At 54.6% G+C, this 21,645-nt stretch overlaps 2 protein-coding genes across 5 annotated transcripts in view; one reads left to right on the forward strand and one right to left on the reverse strand.

Moving 5' to 3' along the window:
• LOC122389580 (unc-112-related protein-like) overlaps positions 1–19,561 on the reverse strand; it is a 46,681-nt gene extending 27,120 nt beyond the window's left edge. For 3 of the 4 annotated variants that reach the window (XM_043381741.1, XM_043381740.1, XM_043381738.1), the window contains exons 1-2: positions 19,322–19,545; positions 15,573–15,723 (exon numbers count right to left, since the gene is read on the reverse strand). In XM_043381741.1, coding sequence (XP_043237676.1) covers positions 15,573–15,723 — 151 coding nt within the window. In that variant the 5' untranslated portion in view covers positions 19,322–19,545. Of the gene's footprint in view, positions 1–15,572; positions 15,724–19,321 lie in introns of all 4 variants that reach the window. The other variant, XM_043381742.1, reaches the window with a different exon arrangement.
• Positions 19,562–20,256: 695 nt separating this feature from the next.
• The window catches only part of LOC122389589 (polypeptide N-acetylgalactosaminyltransferase 2-like), a 54,438-nt gene continuing 53,049 nt past the window's right edge, over positions 20,257–21,645 (forward strand). The window contains exons 1-2 of the mRNA XM_043381761.1: positions 20,257–20,413; positions 20,950–21,077. Coding sequence (XP_043237696.1) covers positions 20,961–21,077 — 117 coding nt within the window. The 5' untranslated portion in view covers positions 20,257–20,413; positions 20,950–20,960. The remainder of the gene's footprint in view (positions 20,414–20,949; positions 21,078–21,645) is intronic.

Below are 21,645 nucleotides of genomic sequence, written 5' to 3' on the forward strand. Positions count from 1 at the left end.
CGGCGCCGCGGGCCGATCAGTGGGTGAGGCGTCCACCGACTCACCGTCACGCAACTGGGGTGTAATGGTGCAGAAGCTGTCCGCCGGAATGGAACGGGTGGGCCGCGCGCACACGCCAAACGGGGAGGGGCGCTGGCATGCGAGCACGAGCGCTGAGTGAGATCTCCATATATGGTCAGACTGCGGCACTGGCAAGGTCACAGGCCAGTGAGTCCTGATCTGCAATCTGCAGCCGCCATCTGACGTGAATGGCTGCAGGGTTTCCGCCGGGCGGAGCGCGCTCTCTGTTCCGCGCATTATCACACAGTCCATCACTGAAACTAAGGGCGGTGCTAGATAGTAGAACTGGCGGATAAAGTCCTTCCTCAGTCGGCCAACGGCTGGCGCGTTACATGCCGGTGATCAACCGAATACAGACAATTAACATAACCCCGAGCACCTGGCGGACGGGCGACAGCCGACATAACCTGTCTGCAACGACGCTTTATGGGGCCATAAAATCAAACACCCGAAAGGGGAGCACACAAGTCGCAAATGAATTGAGTACATAAAAGGTAACAAAGAGCCTCCGTGATGAAATTTTAAAGAATTGGCTAATAACTCATCAACAAAGCTACATCGTTCACGCTAGCAGGCAGTAAACGAATGATTCAATGTAGCCCGTCGGCCAAGCATAAAATGCAATTTCCTATCAACGAACTCAAACAATAGCAAATGACCACCCAAGCCAGCACTAACGTAGCATTGTCCTACACGTCAGCGCCTCGTCCTTTCTTCAACAAAAGGACATACATCAGACGCGAAATCGTGGCCTCTGCCCGCGACCACTGTCCTCCAACTAACACACAGACACAATACAGCGCACGACCAGGACGACCGCACAGTGTTCGGAGCCAGCGGCAGGGGCAGGCGGTCTCCTGGGAGCTGCTGTGACAGATCAGTCGAAAACAAGATCGGAGGTGTGATAACCACCGCGCTGGAGGCGACAGACGAGCACAGGGAACCTCATAGGTGGCTGGATACAAACGGTGTATCGCTGTCCCGCTATGTGCAGCGGTTCACGAGACAGTGCACAATGGAACACAGGCGACTGCAAGAGCACACTGCACAGAGCACAATGCACGACACAAGCGAGAGCACACAGTAGAACACAGGTAACCCCAAACAGCGAAATGCACACGACCGCACACAGCAGAACACATACTCCCTAAACAGTGTTGCAAATCGCTACATGTCAGTTGTCACACACCGTACCCCGCTCTAACAGAAAAAAGTACGCGGCGAAAGTCCACGGCCCGCTGAGCCGGCTAACGGAAGTTGCAGACCGCACCCGGGCCGGAAGTTTGATGACGTTGGCAGCTGGGGCGACATGGCGCTGGTGGCAGCGGAAGGGGCGTGCTCGTGGCCGCGCTCGGAAGCGGGGGCGGGGGCGGGTTCAACAGGTGGCCGCGCTAGTCTGGCGGCTGGCCGCCATCCAGCGTGCAGGCGTCTGATCAGAAGAGTCGACCCCTGCAGCGCTGGCCGCCCACCCGCAGTGGCAGACACCTGTACTGCGCGGCGCCGGCCGAACGGTCGTCCATCCACCCTTGCCCGCCGACCGGTGCTGTCCGGTGTCACCCCGCGCGGCACGGCGCCGCCGAAAACCCTGCCGGACCAGTCTGGCAGCGATCCGGCCCGGTCGGACTCGGTGTCACGACCGGCGCGGCACGCCGTGCAAAGGTAGCCGAGACAGGATGTCGAGAGGGGATTGGTCCGAGCCGAGACGCCTCCCTGGCGTTCCGTGACCGTCACGGGAACATCCGTGACACAGCCGTGATATGGTCGTGACGAAACCGTGATAGGGTCGTGACGCATCTCTGGAACACACCGAATCACTCCTGGATATCCTATCCAGTCACCATCCTATCTCCGCAAACTCAGCACCGAGTCATACTGAGTCGTACCAGCCCTGAGTCATCGCGCAGTTGAGTCGCTGAAGTTCCGGAGATGTTGCGACAGATACAATTTAGACCTGCCCGGAGCAGCGATCGGCCCGGTACGTGACTCACATAATGAGCGAGCATACCGGCCCGAACGCTAATCTGAACATACAGCGCCGCGGTGGGCAGCGAACAATGCGCCTTGTTCTGCTAATCTCCAGTAGCCAGATGAATCACATAATGGACATAACCGTACATAACATAACATCGAACGCAACGTCATCATTAAATGACTGGTGTTAATTGACTTCCGTACACAAAGGAAAGTTGATTGGTTGGTAAAATTGTTGAACAGGTGGCCGTAATGGAAAAACTCTTTCCATAACAAGCCTCCTATGGCCTCCTGCACCACCGCACTCATCCCAATCGTCGAGGAGCGGCGCCTATACAGCAATCACCGGGCTGCTCCAGGTTGTTCCATGCAGCGGGGTGTCAGCCTGCAGCAGTGCAGCGGTCCCCGGCCGGCGCCAGACACCGGTCCAGCCCGGTCCGGCACACGGCGGCAGGTGAGTCACCCCGACTCGGAGAATCCCACGGGGCCGGCGGCCAGCGCGGCGGCCGGCTCACGAGGCGGCAAACGGCTGGCTGACTGTTCATAACAGTCAGGCCACGGCACAAGGACTCGGGGACACGCTGAGGCCGGCCTGGGCCGCGGCGTCAGTCGACAAAAAGCTCGGGTCGCCGCCGCCTTTTCATAGTTCGTTACCGTGCACCTTTCACCAGTCGACAGCCGGCATCGACGGCTTGCGTCGTGTAGAGGAAAGGGGCGGCGGCGGCGAGGCAGCGGCGGCCGATCGTCCCTCCCTCGCCGGGCGGTCTGACCCCAGGGCAGGCACGGGTCTGCAGGCAGACGACCCACCGAGACCGGCGTCTGATCCTCCGCGCCAGACAGGGCGCGGCTCGTCACTAACAGGCTAATCCTCTGTATGCAGCGGTGACTGTCGGGCCGCATTGGCAGCAGCGCCCACCAGCGGCGCCGGAGCCGTCAGACACGGCACCTCCGCCCCGCGGGAGCTCGGTCCGCCCACCCGCACCGACCGGCCTGTCCGGCGCGGCTTCACACACAGCACCCATGGCCGTGCGGCCCAGTGACCTTTCTGCTCTCTCAGCGGGCGGCGGGCGGCCCACAATCAGCACCAGTAAACAGCAGGGGCGCGGGCCGGGCCGGGCCGGGCGCTCGCAGCCGCCACCGTTTACGTTGGCCGAGTCTGAGAGAGAAGAGCACCTTGACATGTATGTGAGCTGGCAGGCGGCGGCGGCGCAGCTCAGCCAGCAGCTGTGGGCTATAGATAGACCCGGTGCCGACACGGAGGAGCCGCGCACGGCGTCCGCCGTCCGTCAGCCGGCACTCTATCACAGTCACCCATTACACCGGACGCCGGAGCAGCCTCCACGCAGAGGATGGCCACGGACGGAGATGACGTCACCGGGGCAGACGCAGCCGGCCGGAAGGAACGATAGGCAGCACGCACACGCAGAGGTGTTCGCGAAACACTGGAGGATGCGGTTCCAGCAGCGCTTCCGTGGTTACGATGACGTGGAGTCCTCTGACGAGTGATGAACCACATCTTCGTAATAGTGAATACATGGAAGCCCATAGATCCAATGATTTTGGAGCGTTGCCAATCGCGTATCACTCGATGAAGTCATCGTCTTCAGAATAGAAGCGGAGACGACGATCGAGCACAAACATGATAAGGATTTCAGCGCCAACAAAAGTCACCCATTCCTGCGAGCCTTTCCCAATCGTTATCCAAAACGTTATCAAAATGACTCTAATCGTCATCGCGGCAAAACATTTTCACTCAACGATTACCAGAGTTGCAAAAGCACACATAATTGATTGCACCTGTCATAGGAACAGTGATGCAGCCCGCAGTACTAATCCCCCGGCGTCTCATCATTGCCAATGCCCGCCCAGTTTTATGGGCCTCCCTGTCGCCACGCCTCAGATACAAATAGCAGAGTCTCTGCGGCGACATTTGACAACAGCACAAATACGCACTATCCCACACGAGGCTCCTTGTAAAGATAGCAGCGCATTTGAACAGCGAGTACAGCTATCGCCTGTCCGCAGCTCTTGTTCCGGCCGTTATAAACGCAGACCGTGCTTCAAACGAAACTTGGCGCCCGATAGATATCCACTCAGCTGGCTGTTTCAAAACATTCTCGGCGGGTGTTTGGCTGGCTAAAAATCATTTTCACGTCTCAAGGACGACAAGCGAGCTGTTCGACCGCCAGCAGCTGATCGATGGCGGGGTCGGGTCGGTGGCGAGCCGCGGCACCGCCCACAATCACCACCGGATCGTCCGATCGGCCCTGCCGACCTCGTACGGAATCTCACAGTCCCCCAGTGTCTGCTCGCGCCTCAGCTGCCTACCAAACAGGTTGATCTACACAGACACCGGCTGGTTGGTGTAGCAGTCGGCCATTCGGACTGCTTTGTTGGCACGTAGACCCTGGATCCATCCATTGGCGTTCCTTCAGCCAGCTCTTTTGGCACGGACAAGAGCACCAGGCACCCTCGCGCCTGACATCTGGCGGCTAAGCGCAACCCTGGCAAGGCGCGACCACGACTCGGGCTAGGTGCGGCTTTGTCTGACTCGCCTGCGCTCTACCGTCTCCAGTTTTATCTCGACTCATTACCTCAATCTTGTTCGCTCTGTCGCTCTGACCTCATCTCCCCCTCACTCTAATAGAGGCACTCTGACTTTGACCTCGTCCCCACCTCCGCGTCTATTCTGAACAGGTCCCGTCTTTATCTGCTCTCTGGGAGGATAGACAGACACCTGGCTGGCTGGCGGGCTGCCCTCCACCCAGAGTGGGCGGCCACCTCCTGCCGCCAGTGACGCCCGTCTCTGACATCAACAATCGCACTGGCCCACCGCCAGGACGCCCTGCCGGCCGCTGGGCGGTGGGACGGCCGCTGGGCGGTGGGTGGTGGGACGGTTGGCGGTGGGACGGCCGCTGGGCGGTGGGCGGTGGGTGGTGGGTGGTGGGACGGGCGGAGGGCGGTTGGCGGCCTGCAGCTCCGGCAGTGAAAAGGCCGAGGAAACGGTGCAGCCGAGGGCTGCGGGTAGTGGAGCCGGAAAACAACAGATAGCAAAGTTACAGTGAGGCCTCGACAGACAGCAAGGCCTCGGTAGTAGTGTCTCGAAAACAGAAAGGAAGCAAGATGGCGCGCATGAACGACACAAAGTGGGGCTAGGGAAACATAGCAGGCTTGGTTTACAGCTCAAAATAAGGCAACCCACTTTGATTGTTACGGAGCGAGCGAAGCGAGCGGAGTCTTACGTAGAATAACGGAAATTTCTGAGTATGAGCGGCCGGCCGGCCGGCCGGCCGTGCGGACGCTTTTGCGAGGCTTATATCTCAGCAACCACTTGACCGATTTACATGCGGTAATTTTTGTAGGGTAGCTTCATTCCTTCTACCAAGTATTGGACTATTCCCGATGCATGTGGGTGACCCCTTATGCACGTGCCACGTGCAAAACGAAGAGGTGTCAGTTTTGTAATTGTTGCAATATCTCGGTAACTACTTGGCCGATTGCGCTGAAAGTTGGCATGTAGGTAGGCACCCACTAGGCACTGCATATCCATGTGCCAGAGTTGGGGCGCTGCTGCACGTGCGCACGTGCAGGGGTCGTTTCCAGATCTCGAGAACGGCTGGACCGATGGCGCTCAAATTTGGTACACAGTTAGGGACCAGTTAGTAGGGTGCCGTGCGCAAGTCAGTTGGGACCCATTTTGCACGTGCGCACGTGCAGGGTGCCGCTCCCAGATCTCGAGAACGGCTGGGCCGATTGTGCTCAAATTTGGCACATCGCTAGAAACCGGTCAGTAGGGTGCCGTGCACAAGTCAGTTGGAGGTACCCCCTCGAAATTTCGCACGTGCAAGACTCACCCCCTCGCTCGCTCCGTTAGTCGCCCCAAAAGGCGCTATACTGGTCAATTAATTTGCCATATTGAATCAAAGGAATTAAACTTCCACGAGACAAACTTTAAACTTTAATAAGTTTGTCCTACATCATGTCAACTCATTACAACAGCGCCATCATTATGAGACACAAGGTCCACGAGACTCTAGCTAACCACTAATTAGTGTAGTCCGATCTCTGGACGCTGTCAAATGACACGCTCCGTGTCACCCAAGTGGAGCACTCGACCACGACAGCCACCCGGTCTCCTTGACCGGGTGGTGGGCGTCGGGAGGCCCTTCCGGACCAGTAAAAAGGCCCGGCCACGCGCACACATACCTGCTGAGAGAGACAGAGTGGGAGGAGACAAGGCCACCGGACGAATGATTAATTAACAGAGCGACCCTGACTGAAGAGGGCACGGCGACAGCTCCAGAGACGAGAGCCTCGGTTATATAGTCACGCACTCGGTCTCAGTTGGGGATGCGTGAATACGACATTCTGAATTCACAACGCATGGTGCGCCAGATAGCAGCAGTGGCAGTAGTGTGACAGAGAAACAACAGTGAGAATACAGGAAGCACCTAGTGCTGAAAGGTCATGCATATGTGGAAGTGGTAGTCGTGCATTTAAAGTAGCTGGACCACTGGTCATGGTATTTTCTATTCCAATTTCCATAGCGACCAGGACACCGCAAATCATCCACCACTTATCCATCAATATCTCATCCTGACACCCCATCAGCCCTAAAAGTCCTGCTGATTCATCTCACTCTGCACCAAACTCACACTCTCCAACCATTTACGTCCTACCACTGACGACATCACCTTCACCAACCCCAGACGGCATCGCCTGGCTGGGGCGTCAGTGGCAGCACAACGGTAGGAGCTGGTCGAGGACGGATCCACTGCAGCGGAAGCGGTGAGGGTATCGCTGAAAACGATAGTCCCGACACTCCGCGTGTCCGAGTGCCATCACGGCGCACCCAGACCACAGGCGCGCGCGCAGTGACCGACAGGGTACCGCCGCGCCGGTCCCACCGCCGCGGACACCGCAGTCCCACGGGCACAGGACCGGAGCCACTCACACCGGCTGTGACGAGCCGACCACTGGCGTAACGATGTCGTTTAAAACGCCACTTAAATCACCGCACGCCCATTCACGGACGCTGAATGCCCGTAACTGAGGTCTCTTTTGGCAGCTATGGTAGCGGTGTTTCATTTCGGGATAAAAGGCAGCCATTTATGCCTTTACCGTTACTCATGTCGTGATGCGATCTTCGTTTAAATTAAACGACGAAATTGTACACAATATGCTCAAAATTACAGACCGGGGAGACCGCCAGCAGCCCAAATGGCAGCCATCATTCCGAAGACAAAAATTGCGGTTTGTAATTACATCCCGAACGACCTAATGTGACCCCAAGCCCGTCTAACTATTCAGAGATTGCGAAACAAGTGGAAAGGGACTTTCCACTTGTTCCCAACTGTGCTTCCGGAGGTATCTTCTCTCCTGTTATCTCTCCTCGACGCTGTCTTCTCTCCTCTCCTCTCTCCCCGAGCTCACACGACACCGCCTCCTACCCCCAACTGGGTGTGGGTGTGTAGAGGTTAGTCACGCTGTTGCAGCTCCTCTCCATGTCCCCCACCAGCCCATGAGATATCCCGCAGTCTCAGGTCGATCTACCCGCTCCAACTGAGCCCGGTCGGTCACACCGTGTCACCGCGTCCCATCCAGCACGGCGCGGCGTCCGGCCTCCCTGCCTCCTCCGTCCAACACCGCGGGCTGAGGCGGTCACGGCGCACCACAAAAAGTCCGGCCGAGTGGCGCGCCACGGTGCGGCGCAATCGTCCAATTTATCTCTGCCGAACAGCGCCGAGCGGCGTGACGACGCCAGAGTGGCGCCGCGGTGGCGAGTGACGGCGCACCGCTCTAATACAGCCGGCAGACGCGGCACAGAGCGACAAATGCGGCTGAGACGACGGCAGAGAATGGGAAGAGGCGCTCCGCAGCGTACAGTCGAGCGAGCACGCTATAACGAAATAGCTGCAGAAGCAACAACAAACTTACTGAGAGGTTACGTCGTCAAAACGATGGTAAAAGAGAGATGGAGAGGCGGCATCGTGCAGATGAGTCTACTGCGCCACAAGCAGCTCCGCTCAGCCACGGGCGTCGCCACAGTTTGTGGCGACGATGACAGGCCGCAGAAGTTTAGCTCACCGTCCGAGGGCCTGTGAGGGACGCCCGCCAGGGACTGGAGACAGACGCGCCGCTCGGCTCGCCAATGACACAGTTGACTGCTCTCGGAAGGCGCTATCGGCCGTCGATGGCCGCCGTGCCGACATCTGTCAAACACTGCAGCAGCTCGTCGCAGACGAGCCGCGCCTGTCGCCGCCGCGGCGACGGGGAGTGTCGCGCCGAGCAGAGACACTCCCGAGAACCGAGGCGGGGGACCAGGGGACGCCCTCCGTGGTGGCGTGCGCTGCCGAGGCGGCACTTTGTTGCGGTGGCTGCAGCTCACTGTTTAATGGCCAGATGACCACGGCCCGCCCACCCACTCAGCAATAGTTGGTACGGGGAATAGAGAACCAGGTCACCGCTGGCGTCGCTGTGGCCACCGACACGGCAGGAAGATGACAGAGGGACTGATGTCACCCCCCAGTTCACACTGCAGCGGTGCCAGCCGGTCACCCCAGCTGGCATATCCTGCCCTGGCCGCCCACCCCTGCTGTCCCCTGCGACGAGCGAGCGCCCACCTGGCCCGTTCTCACCAATGCGTCAGTGAGCCAGCGTTCGTTGCAGGTCATACCCCTGCCGATCACACCTGTGACACCGAAGGTGTAAGGGAGGCGAGCAGGCCGACCCAGGAGCCACTGTGTGCCTCTCCTGTGGCGGAGGCGGCAGACAGATGAGCAGACTCCTTTCCGCTCCGCTGACGGCCGGCGGAGACGACTCCCACACACCACCCGCGCCGCCCGGCAAAGTCAAGGCGAGGAGGGTGTCTCATCAGCATGCGACCTTGGCCGCTGGCTCGGCCGGGCCGACGGCGGCCCCGGCAGCGCCACAGTATGTCCGGACCGGTTAGCACTCTCCATGTCTGGCGCTGGGAGAAGGGAAAACAGCGGGTCGGCGCTGCACCGAGCAGACGGCAGGCCCGCGCCCCGACCGAGCAGGCGAGCCATACAAGGCGTGGGACAGGATCAGCAACGATCGTCCTAATCAGCCCCGATTTCTAATGCTTCTATTATCCGTATGCACTTCGAACTACAGAGCCAGTACCTTCCTTTCGGAAACATCTAGAGCAAGACGTACCGCCCTTGACGCAGCCCATTTGCTCTAGTGGCTTGTTGAGCTGTTTTGCAGCTCAGCGAGCGGTCGCTGTTCCAATTCTGCCCAGCGTGAGCGTTGTGCCGAGCCGCGGCCACAATGTTCTCACTCAGTCAGCACCACTTTACGCCAGTCACACCAAATACCGCTGGTATGGCATCCGGTCAGCCCGGCGAGTTATGTGGGCCCTTCATCGGTCCGTGACGATCTGCACTCTCACACCCAGTCTGACGAACAATGTCATTTGTCAGTTGTCTCCATCGTTAGATTCGCCCATCCCTGGCCCACACAACTGATGCATCCCGCAGCCCGCCCCCTATCACTCTCCTGACAGTGGATTCACACCCCTGCAGTTTGTCAGTGACCCATCCGCTCTGCACTCTGCAGTAGCCAGTAGGCACCACCCAGGCACATTCCATCAGTCTCCCACCATGTGTCCCCAGCAATGTGTCATTGTCCCCGCTACAGCCAGGTCCCGACAGCCCCGTGAGCACAATGCAGGCACACAGTGCACACGACAGGCGTCACGTCAGCATGACGCGGCCAACAGCGGGGTGTGTGTGACGGAGCGTCACACCACGTTATGTCACGTCATGGCCCAGGGGGCCAGCGCCCCGGCTCGGGGATGTAGGAGGGCTGACTGCATAGCTGTAAGCGGCGCAGTGCGCAGGTATTGGCCGACAGTGTAACGGGTGTTACCTGCACGCAGCAGTGACATCAATCGCAGCGTTGAAGTGACGCCAGCTGACGTTGACACATCAACGTCATCGCGGTCGGGTGACGGGAACTGATGCTAGCCACCACATGTATGGAACTAAACGGAGAGGAGGGAGTCAGAGCAAGGAAAGAGCCCGAGGTAATTACATAGGAGGTATACTTACAAAAACTGCAGCGTTTAAAGAACAAAGGATATAAAAAGAAATATGTGCCTTATGCCACTCAAACAAATGTTCAAGTCATGTTCATTCCCACCGGACTTCAGCGTTGACTACTCTCATTTTTCTCTGGTGTACAGCAATCCGTCAAACCGTTAAACTGCCGCAAATGAGAGCCAAAAGGCCGTCAGGCAGTGCGCTTCGCCGGTCTCCTGAGCAGGCCGTCGCTCGCCGCGCCGCATCTAAACGGCTGCTAATCAGATCAGTCAGCGTGAGTAGGAACAATAACGGAGGCAGCGGCGGCGGCGGGGCCTGGGGCTGGCCACAGTGTTCCAGCGTCACCCGCCGCTGGTCACGGAAGGAGTGGAGGACGACTCTCCACCGCTGCCGCCTCTCGTACTTCTACCGAGCCGTATAAGGCGGCCGACGAGGTGGCGACACGGCTGCACGGCACGGCTTTTAAACCGGCTCAGGCCGCCGCCCCTGAGCTCCGGCAGCTGGCGGCGCGCAGGCTGTGAGCTCAACGCTGTGAGACTAGCCGGTGACGGCGTCCACCAGTATCCCGCGCTCTAAGTGTAATACGGCGAGTGCGGAGGACGGGAGCACCAGGTCTCACCGAAGTAACGTATGCGTGACCGGCTGGTTGGCCAGCTGCGGTGACCCGCGGTCAACGCTCAGACCCAGTCTACCAAGGTCGGTGGCGGTCAGAGCCGACACGCAGCCGACAGGTGCTCCGTGCGCCGCGGCGGTGGGCGCCGGCAGACAGCAGCGCTCGGCTGTCGGCGCGCCCCCACACAGCTGCCAATCACTGCCGGGTCGAGCCGCTGCCGAACCTGCCCCGCCGCGATCGGGACGGTCTGCCTGTCGCCCCAGCAGTCACAGCGACCGATAGCCGCTCTGATCAGACGCCAGGCCGTCAGATTTCCAGCTCAGAGTGTCTGAATCGTCAGGAGAGTGTCGCCATCGGCACGACGGGCGTCTCGGGAGGCGTCCGACCCCAAGACCGGATCCGCGCAGGAGTGGAACGATCCGCAAAAACAGAGTGGGAGCGGCACAAAACCGGCGCCGGGGTCGCTCGGCGCCGCGCTGCGCGAAACATGGTGGAGTTGGGGCGGCCCAGAGGAGGGGAGAGAGAGGAGGGGTGAGCGCGCACGTGCCGCCGCTGGGAGCCGGGGGCGGAGAGGGACACCATCTGGCCGCCACCTGCACCCCTCTGCCCCTGAGATCGCTCGCTACCGTGTAAGGAGTCACCGATCGACAGTCTCGCACGCATTAGTTACGACACCTGCGAGCAGCGTGGGAGTGGAAGCTCCCCCGCGTTTTGCACGCGTATAGCACCGACAGGTGTTCGGATGCGGCCAGTGCTCTGCACAATCTCTGACGGGCTACAAACCGGCCCTGGGCCCACGCAGTGATTGGAGGGCCTGGTGGAATCGCCGCGCGTGCGGGTATTCGAGTGATGTTTATCGAGTTACATTTCTAGAGCTTGTCGTGCCACCAAGGACTCCACTAACCACCTGGAACCCAGCTTCACACCTGGGACGAGCGAGGCGTCAAAACCGCTCAAAAGCACCGGGAACATGGAAAGCCCTTTGCACAAGAAAGACAGTAGTGCATTGCGTATGCTAAATTTGCGGAGCATCTTTCATTCAGAGAATAAGACAGGTCTCCAGAAATGGCAAAAAAGGTTGCATGCTAATATGACCACCTCTCTCGCCTGTTCCTTACACCGTTCACGCCTCTAACGTCAGCCGTCCTGCCGTCCAGTGCGGCGCACCAGCGACCTTCCCCTGGCTGCACAGGCGGGCGGCGCGGCGGACCGAGCGCCATATACGGCTCGGTCGGCCGGCTCCAGCCAGCCGGTCGGCCGCCGAACCAGGCGGCACCCGCTCAGCGCGTCCGCCTGCCGCAGCAGCCGCGGCGCACGCCGGAAACTGACCGGCATTAGCCAGCCAACGGATCTGGCGGTCCGCCCAGCCGGCCGCTGGCTGGTGTCGAGTCGAGTTCACATCAGGCGGCTCGGACACGGAGCGAGCACAGGCCCGGCGTGGAACACAGGCCGGGCGGCGCAGCGGCTGCCAAGGTCAGTTGGTGTGACGTCAGGCTCGGTACGGCCCGGCGCCGCCCCCGGGCACCACTGCAGGCCGACGGACCGCCGCGGCCGGACCGCCGCGGCGCCGCACCACACCGGCCGAGCTCTCCGGAGGCCCCACTCGCCGGCACTCGACAGCTAGGTGACAACCAGCGATAACCGTACGCTACTTCCGCGGCTCTCGTCCTTGCGCAATGGACAAACCGCGCAACTGTCCGAGACAGATGCTGCGCGGTCGTAAATGTCGCAGCGGCGCGCGGGCACACGGCGGCTTACAAGCGCGCACCGGCCACCGGGAGACGAGGTGACGAGACCGGTACACGGCGGTACGTGTGATCGCCGCAGAAATCAGCCACAACACGGCAGCCGGAGACATCGGGAGAGGTGTCAGTGTTGTCCACCGGTGCCGGCCATCCCTGCTGTTGGAATGCACGGTGGTTTTTGATACCGGATACCCAGCCGGACAAAAATGGTAGGCAGACGGACGGCGAGAAATGTGATAGATTCTCAGACGAACGGACTGACTGTCGGATGGACTGATACTGAGACGGACAGGCAGACTGATACTCGACAGACGGTCGAGCAGACGGACAGACTGATACAAAGACGGACAGACAGTCGGACAGAATGATACTCAGGCGGGCAGAAAGGCTAATAGACGGAGTCGGGCAGGCAGCGTCGCCACCTTGTTTGGACTGGCAGCGGCGGCGGCAGCGGTGTCGGGGCGCTATAAACACCAACCGGAGGGCCGACCGACGGCTCCGACGGCGGCGCGCACGGCTGCAGGACAGCACGGCTGACTACCCCCGCCCCTCCCTCTGTGTATGTGTGTGTGTGTGGGGGGGGGGGGGTGAACATCACACGTACCGACGCCCACCACTGTTGCGTCCAAGCCGCCCTCAGACGTGCAGGCGCGTAACACGGCCACGCGGTGTGGCGGGCGTCCCTCAGGGAATACAACAGCAACCGCTGCAGAGGGTCCAACGGGTACCAACGGTCGAGCCAGCTCACACAGCAAGGGCTGCAGAAAATATCGCCCGGCATCAGCTCCGCCCGAAATGGTCCAGTACCGTGACTGTGGGCGACTGCTGATTGAATAACCCCCATCAGTCACCAATATCACAAGCCGATCCGATGAAGCACCATTGATGCAATATCATATCGCACCCTATCAGGATTCTCCCTATTTCCGGCACAGAGCAAATCAGTCCATTCGAACTAGGTGAAACACCATTGATGCAATATCGTATTGCACCCTATCAGGATTCTCCCTATTTCCGGCACAGAGCGAATCAGTCCACTCGAACTAGGACGGTTATCAATCACGCGTCACACCAACGTCCGGCCAATACTCCCGGAGAGGGAGAGAGAGAGAGGGAGAGGGAGAGCAGGGGTAGAAGTGGGCCGCCGAAGGGTCTCGGAGGCAGACCAGATGGGCGGCCGACCGGTCGACCGATAGGCACCATGTGGCACATCCATCTCTCGTCGTCCGGAGCGGCCAGGGCTGTGCCAAATGTCCTCCGCCAAACGCCAGGACTGAGACGCTGCATCAGGCTGGTCTGCATCGGTTACTTACAGCCTAGCTTTACTGAGGCGCGGAGATCAACAAGAGCGAAAGTACGATCCCGTGAGACGCCAGTCAGTAGGAGGGAGTCCCTACGGAGTAAATTTATTATATTATTCGCGCTTTGCCTGCTCCAGACTATGTTGGCCGCCCCCACAGTGTCTGCACGGGCACACGGCGGGGTTGGGGACGGGGCGAGCAGCTCACTTCCGGCGGGGAGAGGAGGGAGAGGGGTGCTCTACCGTCTCACACACACACCATCCCTGGAAGATCCCGCGCGTCACGCATCCCTCGCACACCTCTCCGACGAACCGCGACCGCCACCCCGACCTTGACGGCCTCCGGCGCCGTAACGCGAGATCCGGGCGGAAATAGATGGAAGGAAGGGGCTCCCACCGCTCCTCCGCCCGCTGGCGATACTGCGCAGCGCCTCCGGGACCGGAGACAGCGGCACCGAGCGGGACACGGGGCGTCGAACACCGCCGGAAGTGATGGGGACGACTGTGGGGTGAGGAGAGTGGCCGTCTTTCTGTGAATCTGTGACAACTCGGTCCGGCAAACTCAGACCCTACTGCGGCAGCGACCAACCGACGACTTTAGTTTTGAAAGTCAAACTGCAATAACTGGGACCAAACTTGCAAAGACAGAAGGCTTTCGGTTGCGATTTCCAGCAAGCAAAATTAATTTTCTATGAAATAAGCTAATACTTTTAGACGGAAGCGGATACAGCCTCCTAGCAGCATAAACTGAAGAGATAAATAGCTGATGGGCGTAAATTTATAGACGTCCATCTTACGGAAATATACATTGATGACCGGTTTATCGTTTTATGATGTCATCACCTCTCCGCTGCTCGGAGGTCTGACACATTTCACCGCTATAACGGCCGCAGTGACCTCTGCGGCCTGGTTCAAATGGCGTGACGTCATCGTCTCCGTCTACCCGGCCGTCGGCGAACCACAGAGGAAGCGACTCGTCAGTCAGACAGGCTCGGTGCTCGGTCTGTTACGAAGGGGGCCGTGACAACAGATCTCGCTCGTCCCACTTCATCTTAGAAATACACAGCGGATGCTGTGCGAAACGCGATGCGCCAACAAAAGATTGAGAAGCTGGATAACCTGGTTTTCCTGGAATCAATTTTTTTTTCAAAGCTTTGCACACATTGTATTTCTTTTTTTTTTAGTTCAACTCTAAGCTGATATTCGCTTCAGAAAAATGGTGAAGCAGCACGGATAAGTAGCCCGATACCGTAGAAAAACAGCAGACGCAGCGAAACATGCGCTCTGCCATCGGCGCCGACTCAGAGCCACGGGGCCGGCCTTTTGCAGCATCGTTAGCGCGGGAGGCGGCGCCCGGCGCCCTCCGCAACCGGCGCGGTCCCGTAAACACCAGACAGGCGCACACGCGGCCCGAGAGCGCGTGCTAAATACAGACGGCTCCTCCCCCGCCCCTGGTGACGTCATATGAGGTCTGGTGACGTCACAAACCGTGCTCGATCGGCGACACCCACTCTCCGCGGTCGAGCTTTTTCTGACGAGTTTGGCTATCTTAGAAATCACCCATGCATCGACATTCAACGTGACATTTAAAGAGATTATTTTGTTCCGAATCGGCGCACTCAAGGTCATAATGCAGTATTTGTATGGCGTTGAAGGCGCAGAAGTTAACGGATAGGACTCGATGCTCGCAAAAGCCCATTAACGCGAATCAGAAACAGCCTATAATATCACAGACATAGCTATCAAAGAACGCCAATGACATCGCTCTTTGGAGTCGTATCACCGGTCCGGCATGTCATGTCCAAAGCTGTACTCACGGAGATCCTCCACGAGCTTGAACATAACGCCTCCGACGTGCATGTCGCCCTTGACGCGGATCCGCTTCTCGACCTGGAGGTCCGTGACGAACACGGAGAGCATCCACGAGCCGTCCACGCGGAACCCGTCCACTCTGAATCCGTCCGCCATCTGCACCGGGGAGGGGAGGGGGGGGGGCGTCACACTGCAGCACAGAGATCGTCTCTCCCAAGGGAGAGATCATTGATGTTTCTATCATTCAGTAGTCCAGTAGAAAAAGGTGTTTCTAATTTCAACCCATGCATATTTAAGACCTACAAAATTTATGCTGGTAAGCAATTTGAGTTAGTAGCTACTATTTACATTCATTATTCATACAATGCACCATTGATCAATACGTAACAGTGGTGATTTCCTCCTAATGATGCAACCTCTAAAAACTGAACAAACTTACAGAGCAAAACATTAAAAGAAAGAACATATCTTTCTCACGTTGAAAAGTGAGACCGCACATTGACAATTATGATAGTTTTTACACATCTTAACATGCATAAAGTACACCCAACCACATGTTGAGCCAGGTAAGGTAAGGTTAGGATGCATTAGGTAGGGTAAGGTCAGATTTGATTAGGTTTTGTTATTTCTGCTTGTAGTGTACCCAAAATTGTCAGCATTAAATGATTTTGAGCCTAGGGTGTAAAAGGGCAATTTTACCAAAACAGTAGCTTCCAAATCAGTAGGCGGAACTATGGTCATGAGTACCCAAATATAGGAACGTTCCCATTTTTGGGAACAGAGTTCCCAAATATGGGAACGGGCGTTCCCATTTATGGGAACGGAAGGTAATTTTTCGGCCGTTCGCCCACTAAAACTCATTAGTGCATCACGTCTCAAAAAAGTGCACGCTAATTTAAGTATCTACTAAGTCTCTATAAAATTATCTTTAATCTGACCGTTGCACAAGGAAATTGACCGTAGAATGATATTTTTAATGATTTTTTGAAATGACGGAATGGTGAAAACATGGGTTATACTACATTTAACTTGCAATTTTAAGGAAAATGAAGCGTTTCTTACATTTTGAGGTCAAGTATAATAATTTTCGCCTGGTTATGAAGTTTCATACTAGCGACACCAGATGCTGACATATGCAAGCGAACACGCGGACAGTCCGGGGGTAATATCGGTGACATTTGGTGTCGGGGCGCACGACCGCGTGGAACGTGAGTGAATTTACCGAACTACTGTTGTAAACTCAGTTTCAGTGGTTTAAAATTATTCAGCTGTATTTTATCGTCCCAGAAAGACATATTTTATTTGGATGCTAGCTGTTTAGAGTTGTTTTATAAGGAGCGTCATGAGCGTGGTTTTGTCTTCCGTGTTTCTAAGCGTGATCGTTTTGGGGGAATTTCTCTTATATAGGTCGCTCTGTGTGGCTTATTTATAATTTTTATGCTGATTTCGATCATTCCTCGTGCCCATCCTACCAGGCCTTTTGCCACTTACACTCATCAAGAAAGAAAAAACTAGATTTTCATTGGGACTAGGTGTTTAGAGGGTGTAACATATCCAGCGTTCCCATTTTTGGATACTTCCTTGTGCTCGTCAACTATAGGTGATAAACAGACAGGTGCTTGACATGTCTCCACCCTCGGCGCGGACGGTGGATATAGGTATGGAAGACCTTGTTGAACATCGCTGAGCGTTGTGAATTACGTAATCCTGCAGAGGGGGGCGTGCCCGCTGCGAGATCGACGGGAATAAAAGCGCAGAAGACCGGGCGAAACATGCGACGGTCTTGCCGGAAAGGTCATCTGATGATTGTTGCGTTAACAATAATTTGCGGCGTTGGACGTGATGCTTGTTAATGAAAAGAGCCCCTGAAAGGCGTCGGTGAAATCGTTCCCAATTTTGGGTACGCCGTTCCCATAATAAGGAACGCTTGCAGCGCCAGTGTACGAGAGCGTTCCCAAATTTGGGCTCGCGGCCCGGATGATGGACTGCTTTAGAAATAGGGGAACGATTTGAAACTACGATGGGCCTTACAATATCAAACTTTTTCCCAACAATATTGAGACAAATATCAGGTGGTTCACGATCGTTTTATATTTTTTGGACGTCATTTAACCCGCGCCCCGTAGGGGGGGGGGCCGAAACGGCCCCCCCCCTGTCCTTTTCGGTCGATATCTCCTAAACGGCTGGAGATATCGCCACCAAACTTTCAGGACCCCTCCGGGCATCAATTTTACACATTGTGACCAAAAATTTTTCCAGAGGCTGTGATAGGTTGGCCACAAATGACGTCAGAGTGACGTCATGTTCTGTCATTTTCGACCGAAAAAAGACCTTCGCGAGAAGACCTGTCAGGCCTACAGCTTTGAAGATACAGAAAAATGATTAAGACATAAAAGGTGTAGAATTGACAGGGCTACAAAACTGCTATCTCGGATTTTTGAAATTTTTGAGTTTTGATCCCCAAAAATCAAAAAAGCATTTTTTTGGATTTATTAGTCAAAAAATCCAAAAAGTTTTTTGAGTTTCGAAAAAACCGGAATATATGTGATAGTACCTACCGTCTTCTATCTACATACCAAATTTCAGATCGATACCTCGTTTTTTGGCCAAGTTATAGCGAAAAAACTGTTCAAAAATGATGACGTCAAATTTTCAAACTCAATTTTTGGCAATTCTAGAACTCGTAGAGCAAAACAAAGACCACCATTAGACTCCCCGTGACGAGCTGCATCGAATGGATACCCATTTTATGAAAAAATATCAACTTTGAAATTTGACCTAATTTGACCTGACCTTGACCTGACCTTCACCAAAACGTGACCTAGGCTGGCCCCAAAGGCTGCCTAACCCACATAATCGCATTTGTCATGTAAAATGGACCATAAAACATGTATCACACGACACATTCATATTGTGACCCCCGGTGACCTGACCTCGCTGTGACCTGACCTGGTATCAGTGACCTCAGATAGCAAAGTATGTGTTTGACGAACAATATACCATCGATGGTTTTCAATAAATTACCAATTTACTCGATTTCACAGCACATTTCTTGAATTGCCTGTGAACGGTGAAAATCTGACATTTGACCTGACCTGTGACGTCATCGGTTTGACCTAGGTCAATGAAATTTGGTCACAAGGTAGTTCCCGGGTAGGGCTATCAAACGCCGTTTGAATTTTGAAAATCGGCCGGTAACTTTCCGAGATCTTAGGGGGGGGGGCCGAAACGGCCCCCCCCCTACGGGTGGTAGGGTCCGCCGGTAGCCCTACGGGGCGCGGGTTAACGGTTCTTTTTCTTGTTTTAAATAATGCCTACATGGCGTTCCCATATTTGGGTTTATCGTTCCCAAATATGGGAACGAAAATGCGTTCCCGAAAATGGGTACGCTTGACCATAGTTCCGCCTACTGAAATTAAACACATGGTTTAAGGTCATTAATGCAATTTTCTCATAGCCTGTGAGAGCAAATCATTTTTTGTGATTGATGCATTAAAAGCTCACAATGACACAGCCCACGGATGTAACATTCTACTCATTCACCCATCACCAATTTCACATCTACTCCGCCCACCTTCGACCCAGTCTACTGGTAATCTTTTTGGTCATAATAATCAAGTCAAGTTAGTAAAAGTACGTCTCTCTCTCTCAACCCAATCACAGATAAATCACAGATAAAATCCAATCACAGATAAAATGTCATATTCAAGTGCGAAATACACTGTTTACACATGAAATCTGATTAAAAACCCACCTCGACCTTTCTTATGCCCAGTTATTCACGAAGCTTGAGCAACTCCTTCTGTTGACGGTTCAAAAATGTCGCAGAACCGGATGCAGCTGATAGGAGAGACTTTCAGATTCAAACACGCATTATTCACAAAATGTGATAAGATTCCCCAAGCACAATACACGGGAACACCGCACCCTCGACCTCTCCAGCCGCACGACCACAATCGTCACAGCTCGCCCGAGTTGTGTATCCGAAATGACCTAGAGATGGGTGGGAGCAAGTACTTTTAAGGTACTCGTGCTTCTTGGTCACTAAAAAAGGAAAGTTTCATTCAGAAAGATACTGAATGATTCAAACAAAACACATTTTCCTAAGCTGCTATTGAATTTTTGTTTGACTTTTGACTCAACGCCTTATTCCGCTATTTTGCATTCTCGGGATGAAATGGCTCTTTGCCGCGCATTTATTTGTCGATTTTCAATACAAAGGACTGCTTTTCATTTAGAGTAAAATATATTGAAATATATTTTGTGAACAATAAAAGCATTTGTATGCAAAACATTCAGTTTTGCCCTAAAGAAACCGGGGAGAATTCCCTGCTCACTAGATGGCGCCCTGGAAATCTGGTAGCTATAGAGGTGGAAAGGTAGGAAGTTTACACTAGTACTTGAAATATTTCTATCTACTAAGCTGTTTTCCCAACAAAATGGAAATGCAATATTCATACATAACTAGAGTCATCACACCCGAATATATATTTCATGTGTAAGTGAATGGTGACTGTCACTTTTCAAAGCTCATAACTGATTTGTTCTAAAAAGAATTTTTCGTTTTCTGAAAAAATATCTAAAATGGAAGCTTCTTAGTCAGCTGACAGCGACCTTGAAGCAAAAGTGAACATGACGCAAGTAATACGTAAATGTAAGTTGAAAGAAGAGTTGTAACTTGTAAGCATCATTTCCCATTCGCTGTTTGTCCGTCGTGTGGTGCGCTGCGCGGTTCTGGTTCTGTGGGTGAAGGAAAGGGGCATTTGTGCATAACCGTTTTTCAGTTGGTGTTTTCACCCCTTCATCGACAATAAGTCACAAATAAGTGGCTACACAGAGCTTGCTGGTAAGTGTGATAACAAACTTCGAAATTTGATCCTCTTTCTCAAACTTTTGATATATGTTAGGGGGATTTATTTATATTTTCGATTATTGATGCAGCAAAATTGACACAAGTGTGAAAAATGAGGTATTTTTGTATTTTCTGCTTGTCATCAACAGGTACTGAGCAGTGGCACTTAGAGTACGGCAATTGTTGTTGCCGAATGTGGGCTCCAAAACCTGGTTGTGCGGGGCTCTCATGTGACAAGTCATTTCACTCTGCTTGCATGCTGATAATCTGTTTTGTCAGCTATTCATCAGTTTTGTTCAATAATATTTTCTTCTACTTGGCTTCACTTAGGATGGCTTTTTAAACATTAGTTTTGGGAAGGCCATGAATTACAAATAAATTAGATTATGCAGACTTAGTCACTGGAATTTTGTATGTGAGTTTTAGTGAGCATTCCACTTTTATCTTCAAATCACTGACTTACTGCAGGGCATGTGTTAAACACACACACAAAGTGAGTCAATGTTTCATATTGGGAATGTTTCTTTCAGAGCTGGTCGCCATGCTGCCATCACGGATGCTGTGCCGCCGCAACTTTAAATGGTTGCTGCTGGTGGCAGCAGTTTGGTGCTTTGGCATCGTCTACTACGTGTCTGTGAAGGGCAATGACCCACCACAGGTGAGCTCTTAATCCGATCACACACCGGTGAGCATTTACCGACACCTAACTAACACCCACCATCCATCTTCCACCTCACCACCCCCACCCACTAGCCAGTTAAATGCCAGAATAAAAAGGCACATAACTCTTAGATAGTCTCTATTTCATTTCCATATTCGGTTTCTTTGAGTTGTGTCTCTGAGTTTCAAGGCAAAAAAGGGGGTTTTTGCGGAGCGAGCGGAGTCTTACGTAGAATAACGGAAATTTCTGAGTATGAGCGGCCGGCCGGCCGGCCGTGGTCACGCTTTTGCGACGCTTAGCAACCACTTGACCGATTTACATGCGATAATTTTTGTAGGGTAGCTTCATTCCTTCTACCAAGTGTTGGACTGTTCCCGATGCATGTGGGTGACCCCTTATGCACGTGCCACGTGCAAAACGAAGAGGTTTCAGTTTTGTAATAGTTGCAATATCTCGGTAACTACTTGGCCGATTGCGCTGAAAGTTGGCATGTAGGTAGGCACCCACTGGCCACTAGGCACTGCGCCTTATCCATGTGCCAGAGCTGGGGTTCTGCTGCACGTGC

Source organism: Amphibalanus amphitrite, unplaced genomic scaffold (genome assembly GCF_019059575.1).
Source record: "Amphibalanus amphitrite isolate SeventyFive unplaced genomic scaffold, NRLGWU_Aamphi_draft 000363F_arrow, whole genome shotgun sequence".
NCBI classification, from domain to species: domain Eukaryota; kingdom Metazoa; phylum Arthropoda; class Thecostraca; order Balanomorpha; family Balanidae; genus Amphibalanus; species Amphibalanus amphitrite.